The sequence below is a fragment of the Mchenga conophoros genome, linkage group LG2 (genome assembly GCF_057382185.1).
Source record: "Mchenga conophoros isolate Kocher_MC1m ecotype Shallow Benthic linkage group LG2, M_conophoros_male_GT1.1, whole genome shotgun sequence".
NCBI lineage: Eukaryota > Metazoa > Chordata > Actinopteri > Cichliformes > Cichlidae > Mchenga > Mchenga conophoros.
Genome location: NC_140527.1, coordinates 15,749,249 through 15,769,425, shown reverse-complemented (window position 1 = coordinate 15,769,425; position 20,177 = coordinate 15,749,249). Strand labels below are relative to the sequence as shown.

The following is a 20,177-nucleotide window of genomic DNA, read 5'->3' as shown; positions in this document are numbered from 1 at the left end:
GAGTTAAAAACCTGTACTGATGTAGCTTGTCTAATATGAAGAGGAAGATTGTTTTCAAAGCAACGGGGCCAATATGGAGAACACCCTGTCTCCTCTGAGTTTCAGCTGTGACTTAGGGACTGAAGCAGTTGCTCAGCTGACCGGAGGGAACGAGTGGGCACATAAGGCTTCAACAAATCGGATAAATTAACGGGTGCCAAACCATTTAAAGATTTAAAAACCAGTATTCGATTGGAAGCCAATGTAGAGAGGCCAAAACTGGAGTGATGTGGTCGAATTTCCTTCTACCAGTTGTCATGTATTTAATATATATTCTTAGTGCTTATTTGCTGATTATATTGTTTTATGTTTGCTTTTATAAACTAGATCCAGACGAGACAAGAACTAGGTTAAGGGTGACAAGTTGCCCTGGCAACAGACTTTAGAAAGAGGAAGTTAGTGCAAAGCTGCACCGGAAATTTCACACAAAGAATACAATACGGCAGCAGTGATCAGTGAGATGCTTGGCTACAAGTTGAACAGCCACAAGGGGCAGTACCCTCCATGGAGAAGGAGGCTAGAGGGTAAGATCAAAGTAGCACGGAGGGAGGTTAGCCAACTAACGGAGTTGCAGAAAGGTGCGACAAAGAAGGTGCATAAGAAATACAGCAAGCTGTCCATACCTGAGGCCTTGGAAACTGCCAAGCAAAGACTCACAGCCTTGGCCAGCCGCTTGAGGAAGTACACCAGAGAGATAGAAGGCAGGAGAATAAACCAGCTGTTCTCCACAGAACCAGCAAAGGTGCACTCTCAGTGGCAAGGGAACAATAATAATAAGAGAACAGCACCACCAAGGCTGGAGACGGAGCAATACTGGAAGAGCATATGGGAGAAGGACGCAACCCATAACGGCAATGCTCAGTGGCTAGTGGATCTGAGGGCAGACCACAGCGACCTCCCTGAACAGGGTCCAGTAACCATCACAGTGGCAGATATCCAAGAAAGGGTCTCTAGTATGAAGAGTTGGACAGTACCAGGGCCCGACATGGTTCACGCCTACTGGCTAAAGAAGCTGACTGCCCTCCACGAGCGTCTGGCAGCACAAATGAACCAGCTGCTAGTTAACGAGAGACACCCGGAATGGCTAACCGAAGGTCGGACGGTCCTGATCCCCAAGGACCCCAAGAAGGGACCGGTCCCCTCCAACTACCGACCAATAACCTGCCTCAGTACTACATGGAAGCTCCTGTCAGGCATCATATCGGCTAAGATGAACAGGCACATGGGTCAATACATGAGCGGGACACAGAAAGGAATTGGCAAGAATACCAGAGGCGCAAAACACCAGCTACTGGTAAACAGAACAGTCAGCCGAGACTGCAAGACCAGACTGACGGATACCGACTACGGAACGGAGCAGTTGTCAGCCACCTCCTGTACATAAATGACATCAAGCTGTATACCAAGAGTGAACGAGACATCGATTCACTGATCCACACTACCAGGCTATACAGCAATGACATTGGAATGTCGTTCAGACTGGAGAAGTGTAGTCGGATGGTAACAAAGAGAGGGAAGGTAGTCAGAACTGAGGGGATTGAACTACCAGAAGGCAACATCGCAGACATAGAAGACAGTTACAAGTACCTGTGGATCCCGCAGGCGAATGGGAACCATGAAGAGGCCGCTAGAAAAGCTGCAACCACCAAGTACCTGCAGAGGGTGAGGAGTCCTGAGGAGTCAGCTGAATGGTAAGAACAAGATCCGGGCCATCAACACGTACGCCCTGCCCGTGATCAGGTACCCTGCTGGGGTAATAGGCTGGCCAAAGGAGGAGATAGAAGCCACTGACATAAAGACAAGAAAGCTCCTTACCATGCATGGAGGGTTTCACCCCCAAGAATGACCGAGCTAAGATCCTGTGGGACTTCCAGATACAGACGGACAAAATGGTGGTGGCTAACCAACCGGACATAGTGGTGGTAGACAAACAGAAGAAGACGGCCGTAGTGATCGATGTAGCGGTTCCGAATGACAGCAATATCAGGAAGAAGGAACACGAGAAGCTGGAGAAATACCAAGGGCTCAGAGAAGAGCTCGAGAGGATGTGGAGGGTGAAGGTAACGGTGGTCCCCGTGGTAATCGGAGCACTAGGTGCGGTGACTCCCAAGCTAGGCGAGTGGCTCCAGCAGATCCCGGGAACAACATCGGAGATCTCTGTCCAGAAGAGCGCAGTCCTGGGAACAGCTAAGATACCGCGCAGGACCCTCAAGCTCCCAGGCCTCTGATAGAGGACCCGAGCTTGAAGGATAAACCGCCCGCAGGGGCGTGCTGGGTGTTTTTTGTTTTTTTTTAATGTGTGAATGTATAAATGAAGTGTAAAATTGTTTTTGGATGAATGATTAAAGGTGCACATTGTTTTGAAACTGGGTGGGTGTGTGTGTGAAACAATTATCTTTTAAGGAAGTTCAGGGAAGTGTGCAAAATGCTGATGAAAGTATTGTGTGAATTATGCTACAAAACTGAGCTGAAAGAATGGTGATGGAAAAACTGCTATTTATCCTGAGGATTTGTGCCAAACGAGCTCTGTTAAGCACACTGAAGATTTTGATGTGAATACTTGCAGATGCAAAGAGCTTAGTATATTTAAGGGTGTGTGTGTGTGCGTGTACGGAGGGTGCATTCTTTTTAGATCAACACTTAGCAGAGATACAGAGGGTTTATAGACTGTAAATATAAAATAAGAGTTCGGTTAGGCTGTGAAAAACAGGTGGACTCTTCTTAACCTGAAAACATGAGTACAGCAGCAAAATGATAGATTAACAGAATTGGGACGAAAACAGGAAAGGCTTTGGCTTAAAATTTTACAGCTTCACCTCTCATTCTGTCCTTATCCTGAGAAGAAGCTTAAAGGACAGATAGAGCAACATCGTGTACTTGAAGAATTAACAGCAGGCAAAAGAAAGTGCAACTGAACTATAACACTGAAGACTCCAGCAGCAGCATGTAAGAAAACACTTGATGGAACATGCACTCTGAATTACAAGCTGGGAAGTTCAACAGTGAGATGACTGTGTGAAAGCACTGGACAGCACTGGACACTGGGTTTTATATTTGCCATGCTGGGAGTTAACCTCCAAAAAAAGACTGAAAAGATCAAAAGAGAAGGAATGAAGAGAGGAAACAGTTGATTTGGCCTGTGTTGATCTGGGGGTAGTGATGCGCTAATCATGAACGAATCGTTCAATACTCGAGAATCACTTTACTGACTCATGAATCATGATTCACAAACCCAACTGACTCACTGACTCATCCCTGTTGGTGTTAGCAGCAATATATCTAGCTTATAATTAAAATTGTGGAGAAAAACACAACATCCAGTATCTTAACAAAAAAAATTCTGCTCAGAACTGGAAGAAAAACCCTGATTAGAAGCTCACATCAAGACAATAGCTCCTCGGTTCACAGTAGCATCGCTCTGCTAACATGCTAACAGCACATTTGAGCTACTCACCCCCGTCCTGTGCTGAATCGTAGGGTAAGCGAATGACTCAGGACTCACTAACCCCCTCCCTCCTGTGCTGAATCGTAAGCGTAAGCGAATCACTCAGGACTTGCTCACCCCCTCCCTCCTGTGCTGAATCTGTGGCTGTATCTCAATTCAGGGTCTGCACCTATAAAGGCTGCATTTTAAGGCTGATTACATCACAGTGGCGCGCCGAAGACTGTCCCAATTCAAAGGCTGCTCGAAATGCGGCCCTCAAATGCGTCCTTCATTTCCCTGAATTTTAAGGCTGTGGCGGTAGACTTCGTGGTCCCATATATCCCACAATTCATAGCGCGGCAGTCAGTGTGGATAATTCTGCCGCAGACGGCAGAAGCGGAGCGGCCGAAGAGTAAACTGTGAAAAGTAAGTACTGAATATTATGTCACTTATTTATGTGCAAATGTTTAATAATGAGGAACATTAAAACATTACTGTTGGCCACATGTCGGCAAAGTTATTTGCCATTAGCGATGTTTGTACGTTCAGCTTTTACTTGCTTTTAAAGCCTTTAAAATATAATAATACAATAGTCGACCTTAATCTTGCAGAGAATGTGATGATTTTGTGGATAATTAAAGTCAGTCATATATCCACAAACACAACAAGCTGAAAGTCAGTGATGCTGCTCGGTTTGCAGTCCTGAATATCATGGCACAAGCACGATTCACTGCACTGTTAATGTTAGCTATATTATATTGCTGCCTCTGTTCGGTGGTGTCAAGCCAAACGGACTTTAACATGTGTTTGAACGAGCTGACGGTTCACTCGTTAAGCTGAAAGAAAGATGCTTTAATCACAGGAGTCACACATGTGTCCACTGTACCAGCTGGGAACTCTTCTTGTTTAGCACTCGTAATAACACAAACACTAAATCCTCCTGTTTGTAGCAGTGTATACACCTGAGACTGTCACCTGTCTGTATGTCCTGCATTCTCTCTCTTTTTCTTTCTCTCTGATTGTGTAATAAAAGTATGAACATGTATTTATAAGTTACACTTGTGTTTGAATCCTGCAGCTTATCACACATTTGATTTCCATGTGTGACAACTTCAAGTGTCCAGAGTGAGGACAGACTGAGGCACCCGCTGCTGCACATCATCTGTGAGGCTTTGCACCCCTGATGATCCACCAGGACAAACTCAGCAGTGTGTGAGGAAGAGGAGGAGGAAGAGCCAGCAGCAGCTGACAGATGGAGGGAATAGACAGACTGTTCCCTGTTTGTGAAGGACTGCTAGAAAAGTTTAGAATAACTAATTGTCTGTCCTGAATCAGTCTTATTAGGTAATGTTCAAATAATTTTATCATTCCAGTGTTTGCAGTGTGGGAGAAAGTACTCGAGGCCTTCAAGTTACACACTATGAAAGGCAGAAACACGTTTAACGTTCAGAAACCTAAAGTATGTATCAGCAGCAGAATGGAGCTAAAAATAAATGTTTGTTTCAGTTCTATGAAGCTTTGTAATACATCTATATATACACTGTCAAAGATACTTGAGTGTCTTTGAGTGAAGATTTAAGGTGATAGGACATATAAATAGCTGCAACTTGAATCTTTACTGAAGTTCAGTATTTGACACAGAGTTCACTCACTCACATGTGCTGTACCAGTGTACCTGCACATGTGATGTGACAATAGAAGTCGTTTGATTTGAGAGTTCAAACTCACTGCTGTAATAACTAATAATGATTAGTGTAATAACTAATAATGATTAGTATAATAACTACAATATTGGCCATATCATATTTACACTGACTTTAGTCTCATGAACAACATTAACTATTTGTTATTTACTAACTAATCTTACATGACTGTTCAGTACAGATATGAAGCCCAACAATCATGTTTTACAGTCCTTTGTTCTCAGCCTCAGATACTTATTAAATCACACAAAACTCATGTAGAAACAAACAAACGAACGAACAAAATATGTTCTCCTTCATTTCTGTCAACCACACGTTTCCAGCTATCATGGTTGCTAGGCAACCTGGGCAGCGCAACGGAGGCTAGACTGTCCCATTTCACAAGCCTCACACTTCCGGCCTTAGCGGTCTTTGAGTACGCGGCCCTTGAGGATCGTTGAGGCTGCGTACTTTAAGGCTGCAGACCTTTTAAGGCTGCAGACGCCACAAAGATTGCGCGGCCACGTCCAGACGCTGTCATGATCCTGGGTCGTTGAGCCAGCGTTTTGTGTTTCTTTTTGGTTTCATCTTGTGTTTGGTGTTTCTTCTGATTCTGTATAATTCTTTGGGTTGGTTGTCGTGTTTATTATCCCTACCTGTGTCTCCCTTCTGTGCTCCGTTCAGGTCCCTGCGTTTTGTTGTAAAACAGTCTGTGTGTTTCCGGTTTTACTTTGTAGGTCTGCTTCTCATCATGTCCATTAGTGTCAGCTGTGTCCACCCCTGCATGTCATCTCCTCATTACCTAGTGTATATTTATAGTGTGTGTTGGCTTCTGTTCATCGTTGGATCGTCTGTGTTTCTCGGTGTAACTACGTCTCTCTGCATTCTCAGCCCATGTTTCATGCTTAGGTTTGTTATTTAGTTTTTCCAGTCTAGGTTTTTTTCAGTCATTCGTCTTTTCTCACTGCCTGTTCGGTCGCTCCACTTCTGTAAATAAAACATCACTTTCATCACCAGTCCACTGCCTGCATTTTGGGTTCTTTTTCTCCTACACCACACGGCTCACCCCGCCAGCCGTGACAGACGCCTTCCTGACCACTCCGCTCCGACTATCCACTTTTCTTGTTTTTTACTTATCTTTTGCTCTGGTTTACGTCCCAAAATCCTCTAGTCTTATAGTTCATGACAGCGGATCACTTGTAAACATCAGTGCCAAGGTTGCACATCTAATCTTGGACACTTTTAAACCCCACCCTTCCTGCCGCCAGAGATTCTACACGGCGCGGAGAACAACAAAGGACGGGCCGCTCATCCGAGGCGCAGAACAAAGAAGCGCCGGGGGAAACGCGCTGGTATTAGGAACAGACTGAGACAGCAGGCGCATCGCGCACCACTGCCCAGTATCCTACTGGCCAATGTACAATCCATGGAGAACAAGCTCGATGACCTAAGAGCAAGGGTCACCTTCCAACGTGGCATGAGGGACTGCATTCTGCAACATTCTGTGCTTCACGGAGACATGGCTGACCCCCACCGTGCCGGACCAGGCCGTAACTTCATTGGATTCATTCTTTGTGCTCCGTGCGGATAGAACGGCAGAGTCGAACAAAACCAAAGGTGGAGGAGTGTGTTTCATGGTAAACAGAAAGTGGTGTGATGCCAGGAGCATTTCTACTCTTTCCAGCGGCTGCTCGCCACATCTGGAGTTCCTGAGCATTAAGTGCCGCCCTTTCTATCTGCCCCGTGACATCACCTCGGTCATCGCCACGGCGGTCTACATCCCACCCCAAGTGGACACAGGTATGGCTTTGTCCGAATTACATGATGTGCTGAGCTCGCTTCAAAACAAGGACCCGGGCGCAGCCCTCATTGTAGCAGGAGACTTTAATAAAGCGAACCTCAGACAAGTCATGCCAAACTTTTATCGGCATGTCTCGTGTCCAACGAGAGGGGATCGAATTTTAGATCACTGCTACACGTCATACAAGCAGGGCTACAAAGCTGTCTCACACCTGGCTTTTGGGAAGTCTGAACACAACGCCATCTTTCTCATTCCCCAGTATAAACAAAACATACGGAGGGAAGACGTGACCACGAGGGAGGTAAAACGGTGGACTGCCCAATCAGAAGCTACGCTACAGGACGCACTCAACGACGTCGACTGGGACGTGTTCAGAGCATGCGCAGTCGACATCAACGAGTTTATGGAAGTAGCAGTATGCTTCGTCAATCTGCTAGCGGAGGAGATTATCCCCACTGCGAGAGTCACCACATTCCCAAAAAAGGAAACCGTGGATGGACAGATCGATCCGCACTGCAGTAAACGCCAGGACTGCCTCCTACAACGCGGGTCTCGCCACTGGCGATATGAGCGCCTACAAAGCGGCCTCATACGGCGTGCGGCACGCGGTGAGAGATGCCAAACGCCGGTACAGGGAATGTGTGGAGTCCCGCTTCCACCAGGGCGACACATGGAGTATGTGTCACGGACTACGCACCATTACGGACTACAAAGCCAGGGACACTGCGCCGATCAACGCCGACTCTGCATTCACCAACGAGCTGAATCAGTTCTACGCCCATTTCGAGGTTAGCTAGGCGGCTAATGCTATCTACCACTTGACTACCGAGGACAGTGACGTCATCAGCGAGAGACCAGTGACCAGCATCGCGGAGCATGACGTCCGAGCGGCATTGAGGAGAGTGAACACAAGGAAAGCGGCGGGGCCAGACGGCATCACCGGCCGTCTGCTGCGCTGCTGTGCTAACCAGCTAGCAGGTGTGTTTACTTACATCTTCAACGAGTCCCTGGCGAAGTCTGTGGTCCCCACATGCTTCAAAAGATCCACCATCATCCCTGTGCCCAAGAACAGCAAACCCTCATCCCTGAACGATTACCGGCCAGTTCCACTGACCTCGGTAGTAATGAAGGTGTTTGAGAGGCTGCTGAAGAACATCATCTCCTCCTCCATCCCAGACACCACAGATCCGCTGCAGTTCGCCTACAGATCCAACAGATCCACAGAGGATGCCATCGCCCACATCCTGCACACCACTCTCAGCCATGTGGACAAGAAACAGGGTAACTATGTGCGGATGCTGTTTGTTGATTACAGTTCAGCATTTAACACAATAGTGCCCTGCAGACTGTTCACAAAGCTCAGGGATCTGGGACTTAACAGCCGTCTGTGTGCATGGGTGTTGGACTTCCTCACTGGCAGAACTCAGGTGGTGAGGGTGGGTAGATGCGTCTCTAACAGCATCACCATCAACACAGGAGCACCTCAGGGATGTGTCCTCTCGCCACTGCTCTACTCCCTCTGCACTTCAGACTGTGTGGCCACCCATGGCTCCAACACCATTGTGAAGTTTGCTGACGACACAGTGGTGTTGGGTGCCATCTCCAACAACGATGAGGCGGCCTACATGGATGAAGTGAAGAATCTGGCATCATGGTGCCAGGACAACCACCTCCAGCTGAACGTCGGCAAGACCAAGGAGCTGGTGGTGGACTTCAGAAGGTGTCAGCACAGAGACTACAAGCCCATTATCATCAATGGAGCTCCAGTGGAGAGGGTGCAGTCCTTCAAGTATCTTGGTGTCCACATCTCCTCAGACCTGACATGGGCTGCCCACATTCAGGTCCAGACCAAAAAGGCTAGGCAGCGCCTGTATCACCTACGACAACTGAGGAAGTTCAGGGTCTCTCCAAAGATCCTCAGGATTTTCTATACAGGCGCTGTGGAGAGCATCCTCACACAGAACATGACATCGTGGTTTGGGAACAGCTGTGTGAAGGACCAAAAAGCTCTCCAGAGAGTTATCCATACAGCAGAACGCTGCTGCAGGATTGCTCTCCCCTCACTCCAGGACACCTACACCAGGAGATGCCGGACTAGAGCAGCGCAGATACTGAAGGACCCGTCCCATCCTGGCAACAAACTGTTCCAACTTCTGCAATCTGGTAGAAGGTTCCGCATCATCCGGGCAAGGACAGAGAGACTAAAGAGGAGCTTCTATCCCCAAGCCATCCGGGCCCTAAACACACACACCCGCCCTCTCACATCATCTACAATTGACTGAGACAGGACTCTCTTCCAGACACTCTAAACCAAGGCACAATGTACATTCCAAATTCCTTTAATTTTAAATATGTTTATATTGTCTACTCTGTAAAATAGTCAGATGTCTACTCATATTAATGTACAGAATTCACCTGCTTGCTGCTACTACTGCACATTCACCCAATGTATATACTATATATATATATATATATATATATATATATATATATATATATATAATGTTCTTCCTCTACCACCCCCCCCCCCATTTTTGCACATGTCGAGGCTACATTTCACTGTGTGTTATACTTGTATAACTATGCATGTGACAAATGAAGAACCTTGAACCTTGAATTGGGATACAGCCATGGAGCGAGTGAATCACTCAGGACTCACTAACCCCCTCCCTCCTGTGCTGAATCGTAAGCATAAGTGAATCACTCAGGACTTGCTCACCCCCTCCCTCCTGTGCTGAATCATAGAGCGAACGAATCACTCAGGACTCACTAACCCCCTCCCTCCTGTGCTGAATTAGATGAGAAAATATATATTTGACACATTTAAGGAAAATACTAATGAAGTAAAAATAAACAAAATAAATGTTTATTAAGCAATTTTGATAGGAAATTGCTTAATTTTAGAAATGTTTTTGCTGTTTTTGTTCTCTATAAAATAGTTGTTTTCTTTTAGAATCACTCATCTTAGCAGTAGGATATACATGAAAATGTACATTTTTTGCACTCCCTGGTCAACTGACTCAGTGAATCAAATGACTCAAAAAACCTGATTCACTTTGGTGTTTGACTCATTAAAACTCGATTCAGTAAAAACAATCAAATTTACCATCACTATCTGGGGGCCCACACAGGAAACTGAAAACAGAGACGAGGATCAGTGAAAGGTGAACCTGGATGTAGTACAGTGAAAGCATATGGGAAATTGGATTGAAGATTGAGACTGAACTCATGGAGGTTTAGAAAATGTCCAGAACATAACAACAGAAAGGTAAAAAAAAAAAAAAAAGAAAAAAAAGGAGAGAGATAGATAAAGAAATAAATAAACTAACAATTACATGAATGAATAGAAAAGACACACACACAAATTGTTACATGTGAAATTATTTTTGGAGAGAATCAGAAGTGAGACAGTTTGAATCCACAGCTCAGTGCAAAGATGCATACATTACACCTGATTATTAAAAAAAAACACATGCAGTGAAGATCAGCTTACACTCAATATTAATATTAACACACAACATACACGCAATGAAGACATGCTTACATTCATGAATGTGAATACATGACATAAATGTTAGATTTAACATACTTAAAGCTTGAAGTTGAAGAATAACTCAGGGAGTTCCAAGATAATAGAGTGGTTTTTGTGAAAAGGAAAAAGGATAAAACAGTGATTGAAAGTTTAAAGTAGTTTTAGAATAGTGAATTAGAAGTACTTTTGTGCCGATTGACCAAGACAAGTGATTATTCTAAAAAATAATAATAATAATAATAATAATAATAATAATGTGGTAATGTTTTTAATATGCATTTCTCTTGTCAAGGCAACTTATTCTGAGAGGAGAGAGTATGCAAGTTAGCTCAATGTGTGGTGACAAAAAAGAAGAACTGAAGCTTCCTGTCTATCTGTGAATGTAAATGTAGAATTTAGTGATGATAGATTGTTAGAAACTGTGTAGAAAAGGCTTAATGTGAATATTAATGTTGTGCAAAACTGTGTGGCTTTTAACAAGATTTTCTGTGTAATTAGCAGGTGAAATTATGTCAGTTGATCTCAGTCTCAGGACGCTGAAGAACCTGAGACCACTGAGATATGATGCGGGGAAAATGAACAGAGGGAGTGATTTTAAGTCTGATTTTAGACTATGTAAGTATTAGTTAAGCCAAGAGTTGGGCAAAACCTTTGTTGCCCTGAAGTTCTAATCCCCACAACATATTAATAGATTAATAAGTAAAATTTTTCTCTGATTAAGATTTTTGGGGTTGCTGTTTTAGTGATGGGTTGATTCTGTCAGTTAGGTTTGGGTTGTTTACTTATTTCAATAGTGGGAGTTTTACTAATCATGGAAACGTTTATAACTGGGCCCTTTAAAATTGTAACAGTGCACTTAGAGAAATCCTGTCAGGTGATTATGTTTTGTGTTTTGATGAACTAATAATCAGCTCTCTTTTTCTCATTTTTGTTCTAAGCAGGCCTGCAAGATTGAATTAACAGCGCTGTAAAAAATTTCGGGAGAACAAATTTAAGGTGACCTTTTCCAGATTACAACTGTGCCATCTGTGGGGATCTGATCAGGTTCTAAGATAATAAAGAACTCTTTTTCTAAAAACAAAAAACTAAATAAAACAAATGAATGAGCTCATGTTGCTGAGGGTGGAGAATTTGATTACTAGTCAAATTAGCATTCAGTCGTTCAAGGGTCAGAAGCTTCATCTGGCGAGAGTGTCCAGATGACACATCGGGAGAGGTGACTTAGAATGAAATAAGGTCAACGCCAACACGCTTACAGACACAGACATGACGTAGATTAGTTTCTGGGGTAGAGGTGAAAAACATTTTGCTTTGTCTTTGCTTAGCAAGAAGTAATGCAGAAGGTGTGAAAATAGGCATGCCCTGAATAGGTCGACAGGAAACATCTGGAGGCTGAGACAGCCATACACTCTCAGAAATAGGGGTGCCAAAGTGTACCAAAAAGGGTACAAATGCTTGTCGCTGGGGGTGTTCCTTTTTGAAGGACATTTCTGTACCCTTTAGGCTTGGTACATTTTTGTACCTTATGAAGTTGTACCATCTGAAGTACAATCATGTACTTTCCTAAGACATAAATGTACCTTCAAACTATAGTACAGAAATGTTCCCTTGAAAAGGGTACAATAGGGTACCTATGAGGGTACCCCCCCAGCGACAACCTATTTCGTACCTAAAGAGACAAAAATGTACCCCAATAGTCCAAAATATTTGGTTATTTAACCATTTATTTTCAATAATAGAATCACATCAAAGCATTTAAACAACCACAGGAATACATCCTTGATTACATTCGTATATTGCCATAGGACATGTCAAGAAAAATACATTCATTTAAAAAAAGTAAACAATCACATAAAGACATTAAACACCTGAACACAATGTTTTGACGGATCACACATGGCGTTGAAAAGAGTGATACTTGGAAAAAGCTGCCTGGCAGTCATTTATTCCACAAGTGATGCCGAAATGAGGCTCATGTGCGTGTACTAACCCAACATGTGTAATCATCTTCCTCAGAGTAAATGCCCTTTTTGAACATTTTGAACATTTGTGGAGTGGGGGCATATTTAATAGAGTTGGTTAAGTACCCTGGTGACACTTACTGGCAGGGGTTTGTCTCCCAGGTCTCCTATGTTGACAATGCAGTTCTGAAGAAAGACAAGTGTTTTCTTGAAGTATGCAGGGTAGGTCATGTTGAACACGAAGAAGGTGGAGAATGCTGAGATGTAGGCCTCATCCAGCGAGCAGCATGAGCAAACATCCACTCCTTCAACTGTGACAACACAGCGACACTGTCTTGAGAGGGCAGTTGTCCAACTCTTATCCTTCATTCGAATGGTTGGGTATGGACTCATGGGAGTATTCTGCAGAAGAGGAAGAAAAACATTAGTATACAGTATGTTTAAGCAATATGTGCCAAGTGGATTTTCAACAGATTCCTCAAATTACCTTCTTTTTTTTGCTGCAAAACAAAACTGTCTATTCTGATAACCTGTAAACATGGCCCCTACTCCAAACAAAAAGCTTCTTGACCAATGACTGTTGTGGTAGTGTTTGATAAGCTGCTAAAGTTTGACATAATATTCAAGGGCAAAAGCAATCACCCCTGACAGTGACAGTACCTGTGAAGAAGAATTTCCCTAAGGGGACAATAAAGGTCTATCTATCTATATAAACACCAGACAAAACCCAAGAGCACAGCAGCACTGTGGATTAACAGCAGTGTTTCCCCTACATTAGCTTAGCTGTGATGCTGAACCGCAGCTGAATTCAGCTCCATGCCAACAAAACACAGAAAATGAAACTTGTGGCCAAAGGCTATGCATTGCATCATGCATTTACCTCTCCAAGGATGATGAAATCTTCTATCTTCTCCTTGAAGATGGATGGCAAGAGGAGAAGTGCCCCCTTGAAGTCAATTCCTAGGTCATACAGATGCAAATACACTTCATTAGATTTTGATAGCATGCAAATTCCCATTAACATGCTCTTGACATGGCACTATGGTACATCAATTATCTTTGGAAGAGAGAGCAAATGAATTGTCACAAAATTTACTATTTGTATGAGGTCAAATTAGCACCTGTAATGTCTTCAGCCAGTGCATTCTCTCTTGCCTCCATGTAGACCTTCTTCAGTGTCAAATCCTTGGTCATTTGAAGAACATTTTGAAGAACAGCAGTGAAGTTTTCGCTAAAGCGGCGACAGATGTTGTCTTGGCAGGGATGCATTAAATCAACCTCATCACACAACTGGAAATGAAAAGAGCAGAATAGACAAAAGAATGACATTTTACATTGAGGATTTAAACTTTTGACATGTTTAAAGACACAGACTGGAGATAAATGTAAAGTGCTTTAACCCTTGAACAAAAATTCTAAAGATAATTGTTACACCCCGGCCTAGGCAACCGGGGTGCAACGTAGAAAAACAAAGATAAGGAAAATAAAACCACGAAGGCTCTCCACCAAAATCCCAAAACGAAAATATCCCATGACGAAAGTAATGACAAACCCATTCACAACTATTTACAACAGACTATTTATTTACAACAAACCACCAAACTATTTACAACACGGGGGAGATCGCGACCCTGACACACTGAAACACAGGGTTTAAATACATAGAGGGAGCAATCAGGAAATGGACCACAGGAGGGAAACACAGCTGGGGCAAATTAGAACTGACGAGACAGGGAAAATGTAAACTGAACACACTAAGATAACACAGACTTTCAAAGTAAAGCAGGAAATACATAAGTCATGCAAAAACAAAACACTGACACACCGAAACGTAACATTTCCCCCTACCCAAAAATCAAACATGTAACCCCAAGTGAAAAGTTTGATTCAGACAAACGAAGGCTGAAACGAAGGCAGACGAAGCTGATGGAGGCTGGAGCGGTCCCACTGACCCTCCAGCAGACGACGAAGGCTGGAGCGGTCCCTCGGACCCTCCAGCGAAGGCGGATGAAGGCTGGAGCGGTCCCACGGACCCTCCAGCGACGACAAAGGCTGGGGCGGTCCCACGGACCCTCCCCCCAGCGAAGGCGGATGAAGGCAGACGAAGCTGATGGAGGCTGGAGCGGTCCCACGGACCCTCCAGCAGACGACGAAGGCTGGTGCGGTCCCCCGGACCCTCCAGCAGAGGCGGATGAAGGCTGGAGCGGTCCCTCGGACGCTCCAGCGAAGGCGGATGAGCAGCTCACTAGCTGCACACACGGACACGCAGCCCACCAGCTGCACACACGGACACGCAGCCCACCAGCTGCACACACGGACACGCAGCCCACCAGCTGCACACACGGACACGCAGCCCACCAGCTGCAGAAGGCTGGAGCGGTCCCTCGGATCCTCCAGCGAAGGCGGATGAAGGCTGGAGCGGTCCCCGGGCCCTCCAGCGAAGACAGACGGAGGCTGAAGCGGTCCTCGGACCCTCCAGCGAAGACAGAAGGCCGAAGCTGTCCCTCCTTCGGACCCTCCAGCAATCCCGGACGAGCCCCCATATGTTACACCCCGGCCTAGGCAACCGGGGTGCAACGTAGAAAAACAAAGATAAGGAAAATAAAACCACGAAGGCTCTCCACCAAAATCCCAAAACGAAAATATCCCATGACGAAAGTATTGACAAACCCATTCACAACTATTTACAACAGACTATTTATTTACAACAAACCACCAAACTATTTACAACACGGGGGAGATCGCGACCCTGACACACTGAAACACAGGGTTTAAATACATAGAGGGAGCAATCAGGAAATGGACCACAGGAGGGAAACACAGCTGGGGCAAATTAGAACTGACGAGACAGGGAAAATGTAAACTGAACACACTAAGATAACACAGACTTTCAAAGTAAAGCAGGAAATACATAAGTCATGCAAAAACAAAACACTGACACACCGAAACGTAACAATAATGAACAGATTGATTAATCAGTTAGTACAGAAAATAATAATCAGATTTAGAGACAAAAAAATCATTAGCTGTTTCCCCAATCATCTTAACAATTCTTACCCCTGCAGATGTCCCCAGGAATGGATATCTCTTTAATAGGTCCACAGTACACATTCCTTCAGCTACCTCTCGACGTCTCCATGCAAAGGTTTTTGTCATGCGGTCTTTCACCAGTGCTGTGTCAGGATGTAGCTTCTTGTGCTGATCATTTAGCACCTTGATATGAGCATCAACGGAGGCTGCATCTTCCCCCACAAAGCACGAATCCTTTGTCAAAGCAGATATCAGTATTATCATAAGTAAACTCTGATAAGTTAATGTTACTCGAAATGCGGTAATTTGTACACCAAATGCTTTGAAAAAAATGCAAAAATGTTGAATAGGAATTGCAAGTTGAGCTGACTTTTGTTAAATCAACTGTGAAGTTCCTTTTTCTATGTTAATGTTATCTGTTAACATGTTTCTTTCAATTAATGTTTACGTTTAGCTTTACAGTGAACATAATAAGACTACATATGTTACCTTAGCTCTTAGAGCCTGAGGGTGTGAGGACTTACGAGAGAGGGCTTCAGTCTCTTCAGACAGGAGCTGCTGGATTCCTCTGTGGTCCGATGTTTCTGCGTGCGTCCAAACTTTTCTTTAACCCGGTTCACTTCTTCGTTGCTGATTAGGGGAGCCCGTTCTGCTTTGAACTTTCTCTTGAGTTGGCTGTGCCAGGTGTCCTAGTTGTTTCAAATGTATATAAGTAGTTAATTATGGTTACTTTATATTAATATAATCTATAAAAGAAACAAAAAAGGAGAGGTACTCACATAACCATTTCCGTGTACATCTCTTGAGAAAGGATACTTCACAATCAGGGCTTTGATGACCTGGATGTAGTCTGAGTGGGTTGGGTACCTGTTTCAAACATAAGAAAAACAACCCACAGTACACTGATTACTCTTATCCTTTCCTGGGGGCTTTTCTGTTCTTCAATTCTTCTAATCATATTGTTATTACCGTAAATAGTATGTTGTAGACCAATGTCAAATCAATGTAGCTAAAGTTGATTTTAATTTTTTTAAAATGGGCGTGGACAAACAGCCACACCTCTCCCAAACTTCATTAATTAATTGACTGCAGTCCTGAATTATTAATTTACTCTTGAGCAAATTCGAAAATGAACACTTTGGCTATCATAGTCCAGACAAGGTCTGGAGACACAGGATGTATGGTTTTACCACTATTGCCAGTTCATTGGAACCGTGTGTCACACCAGACTCGAACGCTGGTCTCCAGATTGGGAGGCAGATGGGCTAAGCATTTGTTCTCTGCCTCTCTTACAACAGCAATATTAATATTAAGAAATTAATGTAATTATTCAGAAAGGAACCCTTACATTGTGTACTGTGACAGCATTTCATAAAGACTCCCAATTATTTTGTTTCGGTACTTCTGTTCTTTCTGGACTGGTTCTTTGAGATCCAAGCGACTCTGGACATCTTGTGGGAATTTTGGAATGGAAATAACTGCAGGCAGTCTACGGCAAGAAGGTATAGAACTGCAATACAGTAGGAAAACAGCATTAACTAGCCATTTTGCAAGCACTTAAATGCATATGCAAATTTAGACATTTATCACAACCTACCTCTGGTTTGCTTGGGACACTGGACCTTCAACTGTACCTTCAAATGGGTCGACCGGTTGTAAAGTGATGATGACTTCCTTGTAGCGGTTTGTGAAGTCTCTGAACTTCAGCTGCTTTTTGAAAGACTTGTCAAAAAGATATGCAACCATGGTCTCAGTGAGTCCACAGTCTACCGTCTCTCCATCTAAATCGTTATCTGAAATATAAAGTACAGTATGAAATAAAAATAAAACCATTTTCAAATTTAGTTTTAAAGTGACATTATGGTCAATACATAATAATAATAATAATAATAATAATAATAATAATAATAATAATAATAATAATGATAATAAGCTATCATTGTGAATCTGTCTATAATTCCCCAAAAGGAAGTTACAATTAATTCTCTTGATTAATTGTTAATATAAATTAACTGGTAATATAAAAATGTAAGTAAGTGTCCCTGCGCAGAGCTTACAGCTCTCATATTCGAAAATCCGACTAAGTAGGTGGAATGGTACAAATGTGTACCTTCCATTGTTTAAAATCCCTTTGAGCGGGAAACAAGTTAGATGCGATAAATTTTGCTTAGAAAACGATTTTGTTAATAGCTATATTTACATACTAGCATGTTTTGAGAAATTATTGATTTTTTTTACATTGTTGTACACGGTTCGTCACTATTTATTGATAAAACACTCGAATACCGCAGGCAGACAGACGTTGAACATTCCACCAACAGTCTAAATAGTCCACATTTGTACCTTTCTTTGTTTAAAACTTAGCTAACTGCTATCTTTCGCCCATGTTAAATCTAGCTCTTCGGACTTTTGCTAACTCTACTGTAAAATTACACGTTGTAATTTTTATAAAAACACAAAATCACACCCGACTTACCTCTAAATCTTTGCGCCTCGTCGTCTGACACATCAATGCCTTCTTCCATCAACCTTTTAAGGAGCTCCTCCGTGGATAACCCCCTGAGAGTCATTTTCTGCGTCAACGCTAGTCAGCGCGGAGGCGGAGCACTCATCGCTGCTGCCTTTTCGGCCTTTGGGATTAATGCGCGTTGCGAACTTGACACATGAAAATACAACATTGTGGTATTAATGCGCAGTTGTTTAGAAACCGTTATGCTGTCTTGGCGAACTATATTTGTAACTTACAAAATGTAGTCACCGTAACATAAAAATCTGCTTGACATTTTAACTTCCAAAGAACCTCGGTTTAACTTGATGTTGCAAATTCCATAAAAACATCACAATTAATGAACAATTCTAGGATGTAGTAAAAGCAAAAAAGTAAATGGCCAAACATAACAGTAAAATGATTTCACGTTTTTGAAAGATTTAAAACATTAAAAAATTATAACTGGAACTTAATAAAATGGAAATGGACCAGTTTTTTTTTTAACATCATTTGGTTGTGCCTGCATGTCATTGTGTGTGTGTGTTTTTTAATATAATTTAACATAACTTACACAAAGGTAGGTTACAGATATTCTTTGCATCATAGGATAATTTACGTAGAGAGGAGAGGACCAACAGATTTGATTATAACATGTAGCTTTTATGAGCACACTCACATCTCATATGAATTTTACAATTAACCAGGCCCATCCAGATTTTCCCATGCTGACCCATTACCACATTCTGCCACTGTCACTGCAGTACAGGTCAAAATGGTACAGATTTGTACTTTATTTCAAATTGTACCTTTAAAGGGGCGTTTCTGGACTTTTAAAGACCAGTATTGTACTTTTAAGGGAACATTTTAAAAAAATGTACCTATAGGTACAAAAATGTTCTTCTCTCGTACCTCTATTTCTGAGAGTGTATAGGGCAAAATGTGGTTGAGCTTGTAACTGTATGTGTGCCTGCAAAATAACAGTTTTGTACAAGATGTGCTCGAGATGATCAGATAAGAGAAGAAGAGAGCTTATTAAAAGGGTGTCAAAGGTTGTCAAAAGTGTTGTTTACCCAAATAAATAAAATTGAAGATTATATATATGTATAAATGATAGACCCTAGAACATGATAGGTTGAACCAAGTTTAAATAATTAAGAGAACAATTGATGAACATAATTATGGAGGCATAGCAGGGAGAGGTGTTTTGTTGATCCTTTACAGGAGATTTCCGGACCATAGCGAAAATCACGGAGCGGTTGGCAAGAATACAGGAAGGACCAGACCGAACGGAACTAGAAGAAAGGGGCACCCAAAAGAAGAACAGAGAATCGCACAGTTTCAGAAAGTTTGTTGTGTAGGAGATTAAAAGAACCGGAGTCAATTTTTAAAGAGGAAACAGGTTAACGTTATAGAGGCATTTTCCAAAGAGTGACAAAAGTAATGTAGGACCTTTTACCAGAAAAAGTTAATTATATCTGTTTGGATTCTACCGTGAGCAGTGAGGGAAGTCAGAAGTGGATTTAAACTCGGATTCTACTTAAAAAGGGGGTAATACTTAAGGGAGGACAGTTCACAGCCCGCCACAAACGTGAGGTGCTCTCTAAGAGCTTGGTCTTTGTTATATTTTAGCTATTAGTGTCACATGAAAGTAAAACTTAATGGGATAAATTAGGGTGATGTGGTAAATGGGATAAATTCCCCTGGCTGGTGTACTCCCTTAATTCAGTAGTCCAGGACTTCCTGCTCTCAACTCTCCACCTCCACTCTCCTAATCAGGTTGCTCACCAGCCCGGTCAGCTGGTGGATGCACAGCCTGACACGCCGGCCCCGACGTCTACCCGGAAACGACGTTCGCGCCTCACGTTCCTCACCGCAGTCGACTTCCCGGACATCTCAAGAGCCGGCTGTGGTGAGTAATAAGGACACTTTTTCATTTCTCACCTCATCTGCTTCTTTGTTTACAGTGGGTGGTGACACCGCCGACGCTGCTGTAAGGCAGCCAACAGTAGCTAGCGTTGCCTCATTCAGCAATCTCCACACTGCTCACTTCTTCACCATCTGTAGCAGTGCCACCTGCTACAACGCCACCCGGACCTGCTCGGCCCGAGCCGGAGGAGCACGCGCTGCCAGCCGAGGAGCAGCTCAGCGAGCCGGAGGAGCTCGCGCTGCCAGCCGAGGAGCAGCTCAGCGAGCCGGAGCTGGAGCAGCTCAGCGAGCCAC

The 20,177-nt window shown here is 43.4% G+C and overlaps 1 protein-coding gene and 1 long non-coding RNA gene across 2 annotated transcripts in view; one reads left to right on the top strand and one right to left on the bottom strand.

Annotated features, from left to right (window-relative positions):
* The window catches only part of LOC146581796 (uncharacterized), a 521,657-nt gene that overhangs the window by 495,740 nt on the left and 5,740 nt on the right, over nucleotides 1-20,177 (top strand). The window lies entirely within an intron of this gene.
* Nucleotides 12,545-18,039, bottom strand: LOC146581797 (sterile alpha motif domain-containing protein 3-like). The gene is made up of 9 exons (XM_085247463.1): nucleotides 17,946-18,039; nucleotides 17,067-17,262; nucleotides 16,818-16,979; nucleotides 16,249-16,336; nucleotides 15,994-16,158; nucleotides 15,497-15,703; nucleotides 13,561-13,729; nucleotides 13,320-13,399; nucleotides 12,545-12,841 (listed from the first exon to the last, which is right to left on the bottom strand). Exons 1-9 carry the CDS (start codon nucleotides 18,037-18,039, stop codon nucleotides 12,545-12,547), a joined length of 1,458 nt encoding a protein of 485 aa, XP_085103589.1.

What these genes read in the sequence shown, in the direction of transcription:
- LOC146581797 (XM_085247463.1), bottom strand. Translation starts at nt 18,039, where the DNA reads ATGACTCTCAGGGGGTTATCCACGGAGGAGCTCCTTAAAAGGTTGATG. An exon ending in CGAGGCGCAAAGATTTAGAG is followed by an intron (nt 17,263 to 17,945) that starts GTAAGTCGGGTG and finishes TTTATATTTCAG; the next exon opens with ATAACGATTTAGATGGAGAG. An exon ending in AGAGACTGAAGCCCTCTCTC is followed by an intron (nt 15,704 to 15,993) that starts GTAAGTCCTCAC and finishes GCTTTGACAAAG; the next exon opens with GATTCGTGCTTTGTGGGGGA.